The sequence below is a fragment of the Gorilla gorilla genome, chromosome 6, assembly GCF_029281585.2.
Source record: "Gorilla gorilla gorilla isolate KB3781 chromosome 6, NHGRI_mGorGor1-v2.1_pri, whole genome shotgun sequence".
Lineage (NCBI taxonomy): Eukaryota > Metazoa > Chordata > Mammalia > Primates > Hominidae > Gorilla > Gorilla gorilla.
The window spans coordinates 149,468,361-149,488,033 of NC_073230.2; the positions used below are offsets into that span (position 1 = coordinate 149,468,361).

The 19,673-nt window shown below is 44.6% G+C and overlaps 1 protein-coding gene across 5 annotated transcripts in view; it reads right to left on the bottom strand.

The window, feature by feature from the left end:
• The window catches only part of SLC37A3 (solute carrier family 37 member 3), a 122,312-nt gene that overhangs the window by 78,638 nt on the left and 24,001 nt on the right, over window positions 1-19,673 (bottom strand). For all 5 annotated transcript variants that reach the window (XM_055346413.2, XM_019031690.4, XM_055346414.2 and 2 more), the window contains 4 exons: window positions 14,870-14,962; window positions 9,689-9,772; window positions 6,173-6,318; window positions 3,209-3,305 (listed from right to left, as the gene is read on the bottom strand). In XM_055346413.2, coding sequence (XP_055202388.1) covers window positions 3,209-3,305; window positions 6,173-6,318; window positions 9,689-9,772; window positions 14,870-14,962 — 420 coding nt within the window. The remainder of the gene's footprint in view (window positions 1-3,208; window positions 3,306-6,172; window positions 6,319-9,688; window positions 9,773-14,869; window positions 14,963-19,673) is intronic.

A 19,673-nucleotide genomic window follows, 5' to 3' on the forward strand; every position in this document is an offset into this window, starting at 1 on the left:
AAGACAGTATCTGCCCTCGAAGATATTACATACAGTTGAGGGGATTAAATACATGAAACAATATTATAAAGCACCATGAAGCTGAATAGACGAGAAGGCCCAATCCTACTGAGAAACATATACGGGAATCCAGATGAAGGAAAGAGCTGAAGAGGTTGAAGCAGTAAGACAATGTCTTAGGGAAGAATGGAAAATCAAAGTCAATTGCCCATCTTTCCAGGCACACGGTAAGCAAAGACACAGGGTGGAAGGAGATAGAAAGCTTACTGCACGACTCAAGGAGAGGGCTTCTGCTAGGGAATAATCGGGAAGAAAACTGATTTGGAAAGGTGACAGCTAGATTAAAGACTCTCAACCCCCAGGCTGCACAGCTGAATTTTTATTTAACAGAGAATGGAACCTGATGTGGACACTCTGAATTTTTAAACCGATGAGTGACAAAATTAGTGTTTCCAGAAGTCAAATCTGAGAGCAGCACAGAAGGTGAACTGAAATTTTCATCTGAACCAACTATACAATCCAGGTGTGAGGCTAAGAAGCCTAGAATAAAGGTGGCCATGAATGAAGGGAATGAAGGACTTCTCACTGACCCTAACTACACCAAAATTCTGGGTGAGCTGTTTAAAAATGTATCTACCTTTTAAAAGAGCGAACTTACCTTTAATAATTTAGGTTTTTGAGTAGGTAATAAATTCACATGATTCAAGCAATAGAGGAATAAGAAGTACAGTAAAGCTGGGCACGGTGGCTCATACCTATAATCCCAGCACTTTGGGAGGCCGAGGTGGGCGGATCACCTGAGGTCAGGAGTTCAAGACTAGCCTGGCCAACATGGTGAAACCCCATCTCTACTAAAAATACAAAAATTACCCAGGCGTGGTGGCGTACACCTGTAATCCCAGCTACTCGGGAGGCTGAGGCAGGAGAATCCCCTGAACCCAGGAGGTTGCGGTGAGCTGAGATCACGCCATTGCACTCCAGCCTGGGTGACAGAGTGAGACTCTGTCTTGGAAAAAAAAAAAAGAAAGTACAGTAAAAACTCTCCTTCCTACCCCACCTTCCCCATCTGCTCAATTCTCCCGATTTTCCCAACATATAACCATTGTTGTTCATTTTTACTGCCCAGAAATTGTTTTGGAAACATACAAGCTAATACAAGCATATTCTCTTTCATTCTTCCTTCTTACATAAATGGCATTCAATACACAGTTTTGCACCCTTGCTGTCTTCACTTAGCACACTGTTTTGTTTTTTTTTTTGAGACGGAGTCTCGCTTTGTCACTCAGGCTGGAGTGCAGTGGCATGATCTTGGCTCACTGCAACCTCCGCCTCTTGGATTCAAGCAATTCTCTGCCTCAGCCTCTGGAGTAGCTGGGATTACAGGTGCCCGTGACCACGCCCGGCTAATTTTAGTATTTTTAGTAGAGACAGGGTTTCATCATGTTGGCCAGGCTGGTCTTGAACTCCTGACCTCGTGATCCACCTGCCTCAGCCTCCCAAAGTGCTGGGATTACAGGCGTGAGCCACCACACCCGGCCCACTTAGCACACTTTTGAGATTGTTGCAGTGCACTGCTCTCTATCAGTTCACACAGAGCTTCCTCATTCGACTTCACAGGTGCACAGCATTGCTTTCAACAGGTTTATCATGGTTGAACTATGTCCCTGTTCACTGACAGTTGTGTTCACTCTTTGGCTATTATAAACAATGCCAAAATAAAGAATCTTGTAGATGCATCATTTGCATGTGTTTTAGTCTATTCATCTGTGTGAATAATTCCTGGAGGTGGAATTACTCAGTGTGCGTAGTTGTAATTTTGACAGACACTTCCATATTGACCCCTCCATGAGTTAGTGACTCTGTTAGTCTTTCAACTGCAATGCCTGTCTCTTCGGGTTCTTACAAGTACAACATGTTTTCAAACTTTTGGATTTTTACAAGTCTAATAAGTATACTGTATAGTTTTTCTTCCTTTTTTTTTTTTAAACAACATAGCTTTAATTTGCATTTCCCTGCTGACTAAGTTCCATAAGAACAGAGATTTTTGTCCCTGTTGGTCAGTTCTATATTCTATAGTTCCAAGAGCACATACAGGGAGTTAAATATTTATTAAATGAATAAGCAGTGAGTAGAATATTTTACATATGTTTACAAGCCATTCCTACATGCTTTACATGAGCTATACATTCAAATTCTGTATCTTTCTGTTGTTGGTCTTTTTCTTATCAATTCATGGATGCTCTTTACATATTAGGGGGGATTAGTCTTTGCTTTTTGGTGTTTTTTTTTTTTTTTTTGAGACAGGGTCTTGCTCCATCACCAAGATTGGAGTGCAGTGGTGTATCTTGGCTCACTGTACCCTCCAGCTGCCAGGCTCAAGCAATCAATCCTCCCACCTCAGCCTTCTGAATAGCAGAGACTACAGGCATACACCCCCACACTCAGCTAATTTTTAGTTTTTTTGTAGGTACAAGGTCTCATTATATTGCCCAGGCTGATCTTGAACTCCTGGGCTCAAGTGATCCTTCTACTTCAGCCTCCCAAAGTGCTGGGATTACAGGCGTGAGCCACCATGCCTGACCCAGATTAGTCCTTTATCTGTAACATGAGTTGCAAATACTTCTCAACTGGTTATATGTCTTTAGACTCTCCATAGTGTTTTTGTTATGAATAATTTTTTATGTGTTTGAATATATCAGAAGTTTATCTACTTTTAACGAATATATCAGAAGTTTGTCTACTTTTTTTTTTTTTAATTAATGTATTTCTGAACGGAGTCTCACTCTGTCACCCAGGCTGGAGTGAAGCGGTGCGACCTTGGCTCACTGCAACCTCCGCCTCGTGGGTTCAAACGATTCTCCTGCCTCAGCCTCCAGAGTAGCTGGGATTATAGGCATGCGCCACCACACCCAGCTAATTTTTGTATTTTTTGAGTAGAGACGAGGTTTCACCATGTTGGCCAAACTGGTCTCAAACTCCCGACCTCGGGTGATCCGCCTGCCTTGGCCTCCCAAAGTGCTGGGGTTACAGGCGTGAGCCACCACACCCGGCCAGAAGTTTATCTATTTTTAATACAAGCCTTGCCCTATCCAGACACAGTTCTACATAGTTTTAAATGGCCACAGTATTATTTAATACATAAAAAGCAATACACATGTGCACACACAGAGAGAGAGAGAGAGCATCAGAGCTAGAAAACAATACCTACCTCATAACCATACTGAAGAACAGAAGAAGCTAGGCACGCTCCCAAAATGTTGCCCACCGAAGCACAGGCACTCCAGAGACCAAAAACAACTCCTCGTCTAAGATGGAAAACAGTGGGAGACAAAGGGCCATGGTCAGAAGAGATACTCTGGGCAGTTCAAAATACAAAACAGCCAAAACAACCAAGGTGCATACTACCAAGACTAAACATGCTATTTAAAAAGTTTTTAAAAATACACTAAAATGGGCTGGGCGCAGTGGCTCACACCTGTAATCCCAGTACTTTGGGAGGCCAAGGCGGACAGATCACCTGAGGTCAGGAGTTCGAGACCAGCCTGACCAACATGGAGAAACCCCATCTCTACTAAAAATACAAAATCAGTTGGGCGTGGTGGCATGCGCCTGTAATCCCAGCTACTCGGAAGACTGAGGCAAGAGAATAGCTTGAACCCATGAGGCAGAGGTTGCAGTAAGCCGAGATCATGCCACTGCACTCCAGCCTTGGCAACAGAGCGAGACTCCACCTCCCAAAAAAAAAAAAAAAATCCAGAATATAAGGCCCTCAAAACTCGGTAAAATATGACAACAGACAATGCAATAGTATGTTAAAAAGCATGAATCTACAATCATCTCAAAATACAAAGTCTTTGAAAAGTGGGCAAAAGATTTTAATAGATACTTCACACAAAAAAATATACAAAGAAGCACATGAAAAAACACTCAAGTGGCCAGGCGAGGTGGCTCACGCCTGTAATCCCAGCCTTTGGGAGGCCTGAGGTGGGCAGGTCACTTGAGGTCAGGAGTTTGAGACTAGCCTGACCAACACGGCGAAACCCCGTCTCTACTAAAAATACAAAAATTAGCTGCACGTGGTGGCTGCACGCCTATAATCCCAGCTACTTGGGAGGCTGAGGCAAGAGAATCACTTGAAACCAGGAGGCGGAGGTTGCAGTGAGCCGAGATCGCACCACTATACTCCAGCCTGGGTGACAGGGCGAGACCCTGTTTCAAAAGCAAAACAAAGCAAAAATGTTTTTAAAAAGATGCTCAACGTCATTAGACATTAGAAAAATGGAAATTAAAGTCACAATGCGATATCATTACACACCTATTTGAATGGCTAAAATCAAAAAACACCAAGCACGCCAAGTGTTGGGAAGGGCACAGAGCAATAAGAACCCTCATGCTCTGCTGATGGGAATGTAAAATGGTACGACCGCTTTGGAAGAGACTGCCAGTGTCTTAAAATGGTAAACGCAGCCAGGCGCAGTAGCTACGCCTATAGGTCCAGCACTTTGGGAGGCCGAGGCGGGTGGATCACCTGAGGTCAGGAGTTCAAGACCAGCCTGGCCAACATGGAGAAACCCCATCTCTACTAAAAATACAAAAAATTAGCTGGGCATGGTGGCGGGCCCCTGTAATCCCAGCTACTCGGGAGGCTGAGGAAGGAGAATTGCTTGAACCCAGGAGGTGGAGGTTGAGGTGAGCCGAGATCACACCATTGCACTCCAGCCTGGGCAGTAAAGAGCGAAACTCTGTCCTGGGGAAAACCAAAAAAAAGGGAAATACAAACCTAGCATATGATCCAGCCATTCTACCCCTAGATATTTACCCAAGAGAAATGAAAGCATATGTCCACACAAGGATTTGTACACAAATGTTCCCAGGAGCTTTACTTGTAACAGCCCAAAACTGAAAACAACCCAAATGCTCATCCACAGGTGAATGAATAAACGTGAATAAATTTATAATTATGCTGAATGAAAGAAGACACAAAGGCTGGGCGTGGTGGCTCATGCCTATATTCCCAGCACTTCGGGAGGCCGAGGCAGAATAGCTTGAGGCCATGAACTTGAGACCAGCCTGGGCAACACAGACCCTTTCTTTACAGAGGGGGAAAAAAAAAAAGATGACTCAAAAAAAGAGTACCTACTGTATGATTCCATTTATATATAAAATTATGGCTGGGCGCGGTGGCTCATGCCTGTAATCCCAGCACTTTGGAAGGCTGAGGCGGGCGAAATCACCTGAGGTCAGGAGATCGAGACCAGCCTGACCAACATGGAGAAACCCCATCCGTACTAAAAATGCAAAACTAGCCAGGTGTAGGGGCACATGCCTGTAATCCCAGCTACTCAGGAGGCTACAGCAGGAGAATCGCTTGAACCTGGGAGGCGGAGGTTGCAGTGAGCCGAGATCGCGCCATTGCAATGGGCAACAAGAGCAAAACTCCATCTCAAAAAAAAAAAAAATTAGCTGGACATGGTGGTACACACCTGTAGTCCCAGCTACTCGGGAGGCTGAGGCAGAAGAATCACTTGAACCCCGGAGGCGAAGGTTGCAGTGAGCCGAGATCACCCCACTGCACTCCAGCCTGGTGACACAGCAAGACTCTGTCTCAAAAACAAAAAAGAAAAAAAAGCTCCTTGAAGGTTTAGGGGGAAAAAATACCCCATTTGATCAAGCCCCAAAGTCTGGCGTTCTTCATCTGAATCTAATTAGAGCCCTTGTTACATGACCTTGGGCAGGTCAACATGAATAACCTTTGACCTTAATTTCCTTATCTTTAATGTAAAAAGGTTAAATAAGATCACTCTCAAAAAAGGGCAGGGAAGGCAAAACCCAAAGGAAGATACAGGATGGATAGTAAATGAGATTTTTATGTTCTATAAAGAAACGATGAGTAAAATAAAAAATTGAGACCTCCTGCCTTGGCCCACACTCAGAATCTGCCCACAGCCCAAAGAGTGGTAGGAGTGTGTCTCCTAGGCCGGATCACTTCAAAGGTCCACACCATTTCCAACGCACACTGACGTGAAACCCTCTCTCCCTGAACAACTCTGACTTGCTAATGAAAGATGTGGGTGGTATCTAAGGCATCAAAGTAACTGACTTTGACAAGTCTGAAAAATCCACCATGGAAACCACTTAAACAGAGAAATCAGAGAGGAAGGAAGTGGCATACCCGGCTTTCCCAAACCAGTTGCCCATAACAGCAACCACACAGGGCCAACCAGTGGACTGCAGCAGGCCGTTCACAATCCACAGGCAGCAGTACAGCCATTTGTTGTAGAAACGCAGCCATTCTGTGAGCGCACCAAAGACAAACACCTTGAAGAGGAGGAAACAAAAGGAATATGTAACAGCCACACTGACACTTTCAGTGGACGCCACTCTACCCACTTGCTTCAGAGTAGAGACCACGTGAAGGATACACTCACACAGCCAGTGCCTGTAAGTCACGTGGCCAGCATCACAAAGGTCCTGCTCAGAGCCACAGTGAGGAGGCAGCCACCCAATCACTGCCCACCAGAGAGGAGGAGATGCCAAAGACATAAAGTCATTAAGCTATCAGCCCTCCAACTGACATCTTCAAGGCTAAAAAGTGAATTCCAGGCCGGGCTCACACCTGTAATCTCAACACTTTGGGAGGCCGAGGCGGGCAGATCACAAGGTCAGGAAATCGAGACCATCCTGGCTAACACGGTGAAACCCCGTCTCTAATGAAAATACAAAAAATTAGCTAGGCGTGGTGGCAGGCACCTGTAGTCCCAGCTACTCGGGAGGCTGAAGCAGGAGAATGGCATGAACCTGGGAGGTGGAGCTTGCAGTGAGCCAAGATCGCGCCACTACACTCCAGCCCGCGCGAGAGTGCGAGACTCTGTCTCAAAAAAAAAAAAAAAAAAAGTAATTCCTCATTTTACATGTATTTCCATCTCCTCACCCTCAGACTGTGCATGTGGAGGGAACAGCAACCTCCAGAGGGCTGCTGTGAGGACAGAACGAGCCCAGGGAGGCCACCTTTCCTGGAGCAGTGCCAGGCGCTGCTATGGGCAGAGGGACGGGGCGCATGCCAGCCACTGTTATGGCTACAGCTCCTGAGTTAATCAACGAAAGCGAAACCTATCAAACTTGTGATCTGCTGAATCATTTAGCAGCTTTCATCAAGGGGCTGCTTTTTTCCAGGCATTTTGCTCAAGTGGACATTTTATCTACAGTCAAACTCTATTTTGAGAATACTCTGCATGACTAAAAAATAGTATGTATAATACTGTCTAGTTCCAGTTACAAGACATTCTGGAATAAGCAAAACTGTACACAGAAAAATGATCAGGGGTTGCCAGGGGCTGGAGAAAGAAGGGGCGATCACAAAACTACTCATTTGTTGAAAGTCTGAACAATATGCTTAAAAAGGGCAAGTTTATATACAAACTGCAGTTTTTAAAAAATATATAAAACACAAAAAAGTCTGTACACAGGTTTTAAAATAATATGTTTATTATGTGTGGGTGAGTAACTCATAAATAAATAAAGCGCTTCCATCTCTAAAATGTCAAGGGGAAAAAAAGGTTTTACTTACACTCAAATGACAAACACTGAAAAACAATAGTAGGCCAAACGCAGGGACTTGTGCCGGTAATTCCAGTGTTTGCGGAGGCAAAGGAGGGAGGATCACTTAAGGCCAGGAGTTCAAGGTACAACCTGGGCAATATAGTGAGACCCCATGACTAAAAAATTTAAAAATTAGCTAAGCATGATGGTACACACCTACAGTCCCAGCTACGCGGGAGGCTAAAATGGGAGGATTGCTCGAGCTTGGGAGTTCAAGGCTGCAGGATCACACCGCTGCACTCCAGCCTGGGCAGCAAATCGAGACCTTATCTCTAAAAAAATAATAATCATAATAAATTAGGGTCTAACTAAACTCCATGGTTTCATTTAATCAACAAAAATTCCTGACTAGAAGCTAGTAAGCAATGACGATTAGTCAGATATGGAGGCTGGGCACGGTGGCTCACCCCTGTAATCCCAGCACTTTGGGAGGCTGGGGTGGGCAGATCACCTGAGGTCAGGAGTTCAAGACTAGCCTGGCCAACATGGTGAAACCCTGACTCTACTAAAAATACAAAAATTAGCCGGGAATGGTGGTGCACACCTGTAGTCCCAGCTACTCAGGAGGCTGAAGCAGGAGAATGGCTTGAATCTGGGAAGTGGAGGTTGCAGTGAGCCAAGATCATGCCACTGCACTCCAGCTTGGGTGACAGAGCAAGACTCCGTTTCAAAAAAAAAAAAAAAGATTAATCAGATATGGATCCTCCCCTACACAGCACTTGTTTCAAATGCCTCACATACAGAAACTCACAGTCCTCACTGCCACCCGGGGAGAGCTAATATGCCTATCTCCCTCTGAAGCTCACAGAAATCATAAGCTAGGAAACTACAGAAGACAGACAGAAACCCAGGCTGTCCTCGTCTAGGGAATCTGTGATTTTAACCACTGCATGCCCACCCTAAGGGAAAGCAAGACTGAAACAGAAATAACCAAGCTAAGCAGCAGACTGTTTCAAGTGCCTGCAAAGAAACAGGCACGGGAGCTCAGAAGAGGGACTGAGATTCTCAAAGAGGTGTCATTTGGCCAATGCTTGAAGGAGACTGTGAGTTAGACTATGGAGAGCTGAAAAGGGGACCACCCAAGGCAGGCAGAACAGGAGAAACAAAAGCACCGAGATAGAAAGGAGCAGGATAGGGCCAGGCGCGGTGGCTCACACCTGTAATCCCAGCACTTTGGGAGGCCAAGGTGGGCGGATCACCTGAGGTCGGGAGTTCGAGACCAGCCTGACCAACATGGAGAAACCCCTGTCTTTACTAAAAATAAAAAAGTTAGTCAGGTGTGGTGGTGCATGCTTGTAATCCCAGCTACTCAGGAGGCTGAGGCATGAGAATCGCTTGAACCTGGGAGGCGGAAGTTGTGGTGAGCCAAGATTGTGCCATTCCACTCCAGCCTGGGCAACAAGAGCAAAACTCCACCTCAAAAAAAAAAAAAAAAAAAAAAAAAAAGAAAGGAGCAGGATGTTAGCGGCCTGGAAAGCAGTCCAGCTTGGCTGGAGCAAAGTGATGAAGCAGAGTGACAAATATGATGGGAAGGCAGGCTGGGGCCAGGGTGTAGTGAACGCCAGGCCATTTATTCAGACTATTAATTAACTCTGCTGGTGCCTGAGGGACAACAAAGGGACCTGATTAGAATCTTACTTTAAAAAGACTCATCTGGCCAGGCGCAGTGGCTCATGCCTGTAATCCCAGCACTTTGGGAGGCCAAGGCAGGAGGATCACCTGAGGCCAGGAGATAAGCCTGGCCAACATGGTGAAACCCCGTCTCTACTAAAAATACAAAAATCACCCAGGCGTGGTGACCTGTACCTATAGTCCCAGCTACTCAGGAGGCTGAGGCAGGAGAATCGCTTGAACATGGGAGGCAGAGGTTGCAGTGAGCTGAGATCGCACCACTGCACTCCAGCCTGGGGTAACAGAGCAAGATTCTGTCTCAGGGGGAAAAAAAAAGACTCATCTAAGTGAAAAGGCAAATTGAGGGATTCGAACAGTGAGGATTAATCTTACTATTCTATTCTACAGAGAAGTAGGGAGATTACTTAGACTCTAAAATACCTGACCAAAATAATAATAATAAGATCTTTCAACTTACCACTAATGCAGAAGAGCACATGCCAAAAGACAGAACCCATCGCAAATTCAACCGATCCCCAACGATGCCACTGATGAATAGGCCCTAAAAATAAAGCATTTTCTTTTACAGCTCTAAATAATAACACAGTATGAAAAAGTAACATGCACTGCAAAGCAAATGAGACAAACACAGATATTATTTAAAATTAACTCTTATTCACATGCCTAGGCTACCTGTCTACAGGAGTTTCACAAATGTTTCATGAAATGGCAGTGGGCTGGATAACATGGTCAGTAATACAGTGAAAACAAAAAAGTTATGAAAATAGAAGGAAAAAAATATTAAAAAAAAAAAGAAATGGCAGCGGGCTTCTGCACACTCTACCACAAACACACCAAAGTTCAGGGCAAACTTTGGTTTTACTTGATTCCCTAACTGGAAAAAAATAAATAAATAAGAATGACTCTAATAAAACAAGCACACAAATATATTTCATTTTCTAGACTAGATTAACTCCTACCCATCAGTGATAAGCTATCCCAAAGGGATTCCTCTTAGCCATCTGCACTCTGGGTTAACGTGTTACCACACGCCCTGCAGTTTCAGTTCCAACCTTGTAAAAAGTGGAATAGAAGGTTCCAGGGCACACTAGCTGCCTGTTGAATCTGACCCTCGGGTTTCATGACATCCCAAGGCAGGGAGAGTAGGAAGGCAGAGACAATAATTAGCTGGAGACAGGTTCTGCCTTCTGCTCTCCTCCCACTGAGTGGCAGGAATTAAAATGCTGAGATCATGGCAGGAAGTGAGACTGAAGACCTTAAGTGCAGCACACTTTAGGTTTCTTCCATAAATATATAAAATATCTTGACTGAAAACCTAAATTCAGTTAGGACCAGGTGTTTCTAATAAATTGACTATCTCTAAAACTTGGCTGGGCGTGGTGTCTCACGCCTGTAATCCTAGCACTTTGGGAGCGGGGAGAATTGCTTGAGGCCAATAGTTCAAGACCAAACTGGCCAACATAGCAAGAACCCATCTCTAAAAAAAAAAAATTGGCCGAGTGCAGTAGCTCACACCTGTAATCCCAGCACTTTGGGAGGCCAAGGCGGGTGGATCACCTGAGGTGAAGAGTTCAAGACCAGCCTGACCAACATGGTGAAACCCTGTCTCTACTAAAAATAGAAAAATTAGCCGGGCATGGTGGCTTGCGCCGGTAATCCCAGCAACTCGGGAGGCTGAGGGAGGAGAATCACTTGAACCCAGGAGGCGGGGCTTGCAGTCAGCCGAGATGGCACCACTGTACTCCAGCCTGGGCGATAGAGTGGGACTCCATCTCAAAAAAAAAATGAGAAGATAAATTTAAATATGAATGTTTCTCCCTCATTATCATCAAGCTTCCTCATCCTAAGAGAAGCATGTCAGCCTTAAAGTAGATTCTGTGTTGTCTAGCTGCCCCTCACATGGACTTACGCTACACAGAACAAAAGGGACGAAGAAAATCTCAATTCTGCTTCAGATGACAGAACAATACATGCTTTTTTTTTTTTTTTTTTTTTGAGACAGAGTCTCACTCTGTCATCCAGGCTGGAATGCAATGATGTGATCTTGGCTCACTGCAGCCTCTGCCTCCTAGGTTCGAGCAATTCTCCTGCCTTAGCCTCCCGAGTAGCTGGGACTACAGGCCTGCCAATTTTTGTTTTTTTAGAGATGGGTTCTTGCTATGTTGGCCAGTTTGGTCTTGAAGTATTGGCCTCAAGCAATTCTCCCCATTCCCAAAGTGCTAGGATTACAGGCATCAGACACCACACCCAGCCAAGTTTTAGAGATAAGTCAATTTATTAGAAACACCTGGTCCTAACTGAATTTGCCTGGCTAATTTTTGTATTTTCAGTAGAGATGGGGTTCTGCCATGTTGGCCAGGCTGGTCTCAAACTCCTGACCTCAGGTGATCTGCCCTCCTTGGCCTCCCAAAGTACTGGGATTACAGGCGTGAGCCACCGTGCCCCGCCAGAATCAATACATTCTGTTTTGCTGCAGAAAGCAAAATGCCCATAAGTTACAGAAGGAAGTGCAGCTCAAGATAAAAAAAAAACCACGACCACTGATTTTTCATGGCATTGATCCTTTATGTCCTAAATCTAGTCCTATAGATGACTCCATAGATGAGGAAACTAAACACCAAAAAAAGGTTAAATTCTACTTCGCAACCAAGTTTAACACAGCTAGTTAGACTACACTGCCTCTTAAACTGGTCCCTGAAAGAAATGAGTGGCTCGAAGAGAAGCGAGCACCCTGTCACCAGCTCCAGCCAAAGCCCCGTGCCTCTACATGGGGATTTTATACAGAAAATACCCAAGGTGAGGAGGTAGACTAAATGAATGACCAAATAACTGTTCCAACTGTTTCTCTGTTTCCTCTTTGAAGAAAAAATACTCTTAATAATTAACCAAATAGGCTGGGCGCAGTGGCTCACACCTGTAATCCCAGCACTTTGGAAGGCCGAGGCAGGCGGATCATTTGAGGTCAGGAGTTCGAGACCAGTCTGACCAACACGGTGAAACCCCATCTCTACTAAAAATACCAAAAAAATTAGCAGGGCATGGTGGCACATGTCTGCAGTCCCAGCTACTCAGGAGGCTAAAGCAGCAGAATTGCTTGAACCCAGGGGACAGAGGTTGCAGTGAGCCAAGATTGTGCCACTGCACTCCAGCCTGGGCAACACAGCAAGACTCCATCTCAAAAAAAAAAAAAAAAAAAATAGGCCAGGCATGGTAGCTAACGCCTGTAATCCCAGCACTTTGGAAGGCAGGGGTAAGTGGATCAACTGAGGACAGGAGTTTGAGACCAGCCTGGCCAACATGATGAAACCCCGTCTCTACTAAAAATACAAACATTAGCTGGGCATGATAGTGTGCACCTGTAATCCCAGCTACCCAGGAAGCTGAGGCAGGAGAATCGCTGGAACTAGGAGGCGGAGGTTGCAGTGAGCTGGGATCGCACCATTGCACTCCAGCCTGGGCAAGAGAGCAAGACTCGGTCTCAAAAAATAATAATAAAATAAAATTAAATAAATAAATAAATAAAAATAACTAACCAAATAAACATTTAGAAACTACTTCAGAGCTTTTACCCAGTATTTCACATTGCCTGGACATTGAGAATTAAAAGGCGTTTTTAATAAGGCACACTTAAAGACAGAAATAAGGCATACTTAAAGACAGCATCTTATATGCTGGGGAGAAAAGGAAGGCTCCTCTCACAGTCCACGTTCCAGCTGCTGCCACCATCAGCTGCAGAACTCTAATGTGGCATCCACCACAGCTGTTCCTATAGCCAGACAGAGACGCCAGCTGCCTATCCTGACGCTGAATTACTCCTCGCCACCATGGAATGTCTCCCAGGATGCTACCTCTCCAGGATCCCACCTTCTTCTTTTTTTTTTTTTTTTGAGATGGAGTCTCATTTTGTCATCCAGGCTGGAGTGCAGTGACGCAATCTCGGCTCACTGCAACCTCCTCCTCCCGGGTTCAAGCAATTCTTCTGCCTCAGCCTCCCAAGTAGCTGGGACTACAGGCACCCACATCTGGCTAATTTTTGTATTTTTATTGGAAATGGGGTTTCTTCATGCTGGCCAGGATGGTCTCAAACTCCTGACCCCAAGTTATCCACCTGCCTCGGTCTCCCAAAGTGCTAGGATTACAGGAGTGGGCCACCGCGCCCAGCCCCACCTTTCTTACCACTCCACCCCCGCTACCTGGCCCATTCCTCACCCACCTCTGAGGACTGGAAGCCCTAGGGCTCAGGTTTCACACCTCTTCCCCGCCCTCGCCTGTTCTCTTGATCAATTCACGCAGCCTCACAGTTTTGATCTATAAATCATCTAAAGGCCAAGGACTCCAAGCGCGGTGGCTCACGCCTGTAATCCCAGCACTTTGGGAGGCCGAGGCAAGCGGATCATCTGAGGTCGGGTGTTCGAGATTAGCCTGACCAACATGGAGAAACTCGGTCTCTACTAAAAAAGTACAAAATTAGCCGCGCGTGGTGGTGCATGCCTGCAATCCCAGCTACTCAGGAGGCTGAGGCAGGAGAATTGCTTGAACCTGAGAGGTGGAGGTTGTGGTGAGCCAAGATTGTGCCATTGCACTCCAGCCTGGGCGACAAGTGCAAAACTCTGTCTCAAAAATAAAAAATTAAAAACATAATAATAATAATAAAGGCCAAGGACTCCAAAAACATGTATCTTCAGACTGAACCTACACCTTGAACTCCACACTCAATGACCAAGCGTCTGCTCTTCATCATCTGGGCAGCAGAGGTCAAATGCAATGCATCCAAAAGCGAGTCATCAAAGCTTTCTATCTCCCCAGTCTCCCCTCTGCCATGACACTTCCACCCTGGAGGTGTTCTTGACACATTTCTCTTACATTCCACATTGAAGAGGGAAAAAATATTATTGGCTTTACCTCCAAAACACTGCTAAAATCTACTTCCCCCCAACCTCTGTTACTGTTACACTGGACCCAAGCCACCATCATCCTTCACCTCGAAAGAACTCGGCTCCCAGAGCAAGTGCCCCTGTCCAAACCTAAGTCAGGTCCTGCTGCTGCTCTGCACAAAACCTTCCAGCAGCTCCCATCTCACTCAAGGTTAAAGCCAAAGCCCCCCCAAAGGTACCAAAACCCTACAGATCTGAGCCCCACCACATCTCTGGCCTCTCTTCTTGCAGCTCTGATCCAAGCACACCGACTCACTCACCTGCTCCAGTCTTCACTCAAATGCCCGCTGCCTCCTGAGGTCTCCCGGCTGTGCTACTTAAAATTACACCTCACCCAGGCCCCTTTAGTCCCCCTTCTCTGCTTTATTTTCCTCCGTTGTACTTACCACCTTCAAATATACTCTATAATTTATTTATAGCATTTGGTTACTGTCTGTCTCCCCCAACTCCAAGAATACAGGTCCATAAAGGCAGGGCATTTTGTGTTGTTCGGGATAAATTCCCATTGACATATGCTAGATGAGCAATAAATATCTGTCAAATGAATGAATAAATGAATGGGAAGAACAAACAATATAAATTTCAGAAATATTGAACTCTGCCTCAGTCAGCAAATTCAAAATCCCTTACAAATTTTGTAAGGCTCAGGGTCATTTACATTTACATTTTTCTTTACCTTTAAGCCCTAGAGTTCCAAAACTTACCACAGCATAGGAGAAGAGGAAAATGGTATCCAGTGTTCCGAGGAAAAGAGTCGCTTTCTCTGCATTGGGGAACAAATGGTTGCTGCTCCAGATCTACAGTAAGACAGCAGGAACAGGTCAGTCCCTGTAGAATCTGCCAGGGCTTTCTGTTTCCCAAAGCCCCTTCACAGACACTTCCAAAGCACCAGTAATGCTCAAGAACAACTTTTACTTCAAATGTATTTAGAAATAACTAGTATAGCCGGGCACAGTGGCTCACGCCTGTAATCCCAACACTTTGGGAGGGCAAGGAGGGCAGATCACCTGATATCGGGAGTTTGAGACCAGCCTGACCAACATGGAGAAACCCTGTCTCTACTAAAAATACAAAATTAGCCAGGCATGGTGGCACATGCCTGTAATCCCAGCTACTCAGGAGGCTGAGGCACAAGAATTGCTTGAACCCAGGAGGCGGAGGTTGTGGTGAGCAGAGATTGCACCATTGCACTCCAGCCTGGGCAACAAGAGCGAAACTCCGTCTCAAAAAAACAAAAAAGAAAAGAAAAGAAAGAAATAACTAGTTTTTTTTTTTTTTTTGCTTTTATTATTTTTAATTGACACATAGTAATTGTACATATTGAGGGAGTACAGTGTGATAGTTCAACATATATTCAACATGTCATGATCAAATAAGGGCAATTAATATATCACCTCAAATGTGTATCATTGGAATGCTCAAATGCTAGCGACGAAGTCTTAAGTGAGAAAGTGGGGCAGTAAGTTTAAAAGCAGACATTTAGAAGAAATAAATTCTGATGATAATCTTTTTGTTTGGCAGAATCCAATATCCAATTAATTCGAAATTATGCCTACCATCTAGGGCCATACCACCCTGAAAGCACGCGATCTCATCTGATGTAGAAAGTTAAGTGGGGTCAGGCCTGGATGGGAGAAATTATGTCTAACTCCATCTAAGGAAACATTTTACAATACTCTTCAAAAATAATTTCCTCCAGGTCAGTGGTTGCCTAGGGCTGACTAAAAAGGGGTACAAGAGAATCTGGGGGATGATGTTCTATATCTTGGAATAGTTACAACACTATATGTGTTTGTCAAAAATTGTAGAACTGAATACTAAAAAGGTAATTAAAATTCACATCTTAATTTTTAAAATGATAAAAAGTGTCCTTCATTAACCTACTTCAATTAAATCACAATGTCTTGCCAACTTTATTATCCTTCTAGTCTGGTACTCAGAAAACTTATAATCCCAACTCTAGTCCTAAGTATTTGTTGCCCTAGAGAGGCCACTCATCCTAATACTTCTCAGCTTCTTCATAGGCACACATAGAGAACGATCTTTGTATAACACATTGGAGTAAACTGAAGAAGCTGTTCAAGGTCAGAGTTGATTGGCCTGGGAATATCTACCAGTCTAAAATCAGGAGGAGGCCATCCCAAGCCCCACCTAGCAACCCCAGGAGCTTAGGGAAGGGAGATCGCAGCCCACCTACAACCCATTCACGACAAAGCAGCTGAGCAGCTCTCACAGCACCTCAGTGGCCAGTCTGCGGAACCACAAAACGAGTTCTTTCTATTTTTATTTATTTATTTATTTTTGAGACAGAGTCTCACTCTGTTGCCCAGGCTAGAGGGCAGTGGCACGATCTTGGCTCACTGCAACCCCCACCTCCTGGGTGCAAGTGATTCTCCTGCCTTAGCTTCCCTCAGCTGGGATTACAGGCAAGTGCCACCACGCCCAGATAATTTTTGTATTTTTAGTAGAGACGGGGTTTCGCCATGTTGGCCAGGATGGTCTCAATCTCCTGACCTCGTGATCCACCTGCCTCTGCCTCCCAAAGTGCTGGGATTACAGGCGTGAGCCACCGTGCCCGACCGAGAGCTACGTTCTTTCTAACTGCAAAATGCCATGTATGATTCTGCAGGATGTTTATATTCTTCAGCTGTGTTTAAATCCAGTTTTTTAAATTCCTTTAGAATAAGAACCAAGTCTTACACATATTTATACAGGGTCTAACAGTGAAAAGAACCCATGGTTATTTTGTCAATATCTTTTGTAATGAATTAAATAATGTCCATTCATTTTCATTTTAAAGAAAGATGAGCAGGATATATGAAACCAGGCCATGAGAGGAACCACTGAAGGAAATGGAAATACAAATTTATGCTGAAAAAAAGAGACACGGAATCTGTGAAAAGTTATCCTCAACTTTATCAAGGGCCAGCAGTGGAAAAGAGATCTGAGTTAGTTTACAGAACTTTTTTTTTTTTTTGGAGACGGAGTCTGGCTCTGTTACCCAGGCTGGAGTGCAATGGCACGATCTTGGCTCACTGCAACCTCCGCCTCCTGGGTTCAAGTGATTCTCCTCCCTCAACCTCCTGAGTAGCTGGGATTACAGGCGCCCACCACGACACCCAGCTAATTTTTGTATTTTTAGTAGAGACGGGGTTTCACCATGTTGGTCAGGCTGGTCTCAAACTCCTGACCTCGTGATCCACCTGCCTCAGCCTCCCAAAGTGCTGGGATTACAGGTGTGAGCCACTGCGCCCAGCCTAGTTTACAGAACTTTCAAAAATGTAATGGGCTGCTTCACAGTGTAGTGAATTTCCCCCGCAATAGACATCCCTGAGGGAAATGGAAAGGTAATTTCTCTAAGATACAGAAGGGGTTCTTCAATAGGATGGGAGATGGACCAGATCATAGCCCTCCAGCTGTGGTCCACAGAACTAGGGGAGACAGAGAGGCCTCCAGAGCCTTGCTCCAAGGGGGTCTGCAAGGTCAAAATTCTTTGCACCACATTAAAATGTGATGTCCTTTCAACTTTGTTCCCTTCTGCACTGACAGTGCAAGAGCAGTGGAGAGAAACTGCTGCACCTTAGCATAAACCAAGGTAGTAATGCCAAACAGCACTAGTGATCACCATATTGCTCACTGCAGCATGCTCACAATAAAAAACCAAAACAGGATTTTAAAAAGCCAAAGTCGGCTGGGAGGGGTGGCTCACACCTGTAATCCCAGCACTTTGGGAGGCCAAGGAGGGCGGATCACTTGAAGTCAAAAGTTCAAGACCAGCCTGGCCAACATGGTGAAATCCCATCTCTGCTAAAATTACAAAAATTAGCCACGTGTGGTGGTGGGCGCCTGTAATCCCAGCTACTCGGGAAGCTGAGGCAGTAGAATTGCTTGCACTTGAGAGGAGGAGGTTTCACTGAACCAAGATTGTGCCACTGCACTCCAGCCTGGGTGACAGAGTGAGACTCTATCTCAAAAAAAAAAAAGCCAGTGTCACGTAAGACTGTCCTTCATGAAGCAGTAAAAAATTTTAATTTTATAAACTGTAGGCCTTGAGTACAATAATTTTTCTTTTTCTTTTGAGACAGAGCCTCACCCTGTTGCCCAGGCTGGAGTGCAATGGCGCGATCTCGGCTCACTGCGACCTCCGCCTATCGGGTTCAAGTGATTCTCCTGCCTCAGCCTCCCGAGTAGCTGGGACTACAGGCACATGCCACCATGCCCGGCTAATTTTTGTATTTTTAGTAGACACAGGTTCCACCATGTTGGTCAGGCTGGTCTCGAACTCCTGACCTCGTGATCTGCCCCACCCGCCCCTCGGCCTCCCAAAGTGCTGGGATTACAGTAGTGAGCCACTGCATCTGGCCAATAATTTTTCATATTCTGTGTGAGTAAGTAGAAAGTCTGCAAGAATCACTTCTGATACCAAAGCAGCTGGAACATATTTCAACTTGAAAGAATGACTGAGAAACTAGTTATTCAGATTTGGGTATTTGGCATCTATTTCCTCAAAAATGAATGAAAGGAGCCTGTCACTTTAAAGAACCAAAGAACAACACAAATAGATCTTAATGCAAGAGTATTCCAAAGTGCACTGATACAGTTTCAGATTCCATCACTGGAACTAACTTTTAAGAAATTATCACTTATCAAAATTTCACTGTAGTACCAAAGACAAATGAACATCCACAATTAACTGAAAAGGCTACAAAAACACTTCTCTCTTTTCTAACTTCAAACCTGTGAAAGGCCAAATTTTCTTCCTATATTTCAAAGAACTTTTTTTTTCTTTTTTTTTTTTGAGATGGGGTCTCATTACATTATGTCACCCAGGCTGCTCTTGAACTCCTGGGCTCAAGCGATCCAGCATTAGCTTCCTGAGTATTTGGGACTACAGACACACTCCACCATGCCCAGCTAAAGGATCTCTGAATAAACTCCGCAACACACTGAATTCAAAGGAGACATGAAAACCCACTATCTCCTATTAACAGACACGAAGTGATGTGCAAAAATGTAAAACAATGCCACTCATTATTTTGTTTTGAAAAAGTCGTTTTTCAGAAGATGTTATTTATGTTAATACTTATTGGCTTATTTAATTCATTAAAAAGCAATCCCAAAAACTCCAATGTATTTTTTAAATTCTCAGCTTTAATTTCTAAACTAGTATCTATAGATATAAACCCATATAACCAAAAACATTTTGGGGTCCTATGACCAAAAAGCTAGAAAATCCTTGAACTAAATCATTTCTGAGGTACTTACTAATTATAATATCCTGGCATTTCTGAGATGGGTTGTTACAGAAAGAAATTTTGATTTTAGGCCAGGTACGGTGGCTCACGCCTACAATCCCAAGCACTTTGGGAGGCCAAGACAGGTCGATCGCTTGAGGTCAGGAATTTGAAACCAGCCTGGCCAACATGGCAAAACCCCATCTCTACCAAAAAATACAAAAACTAGCCGGGCGTGGTGGCATGTGCCTGTAGTGCCACTACTCATGAGACT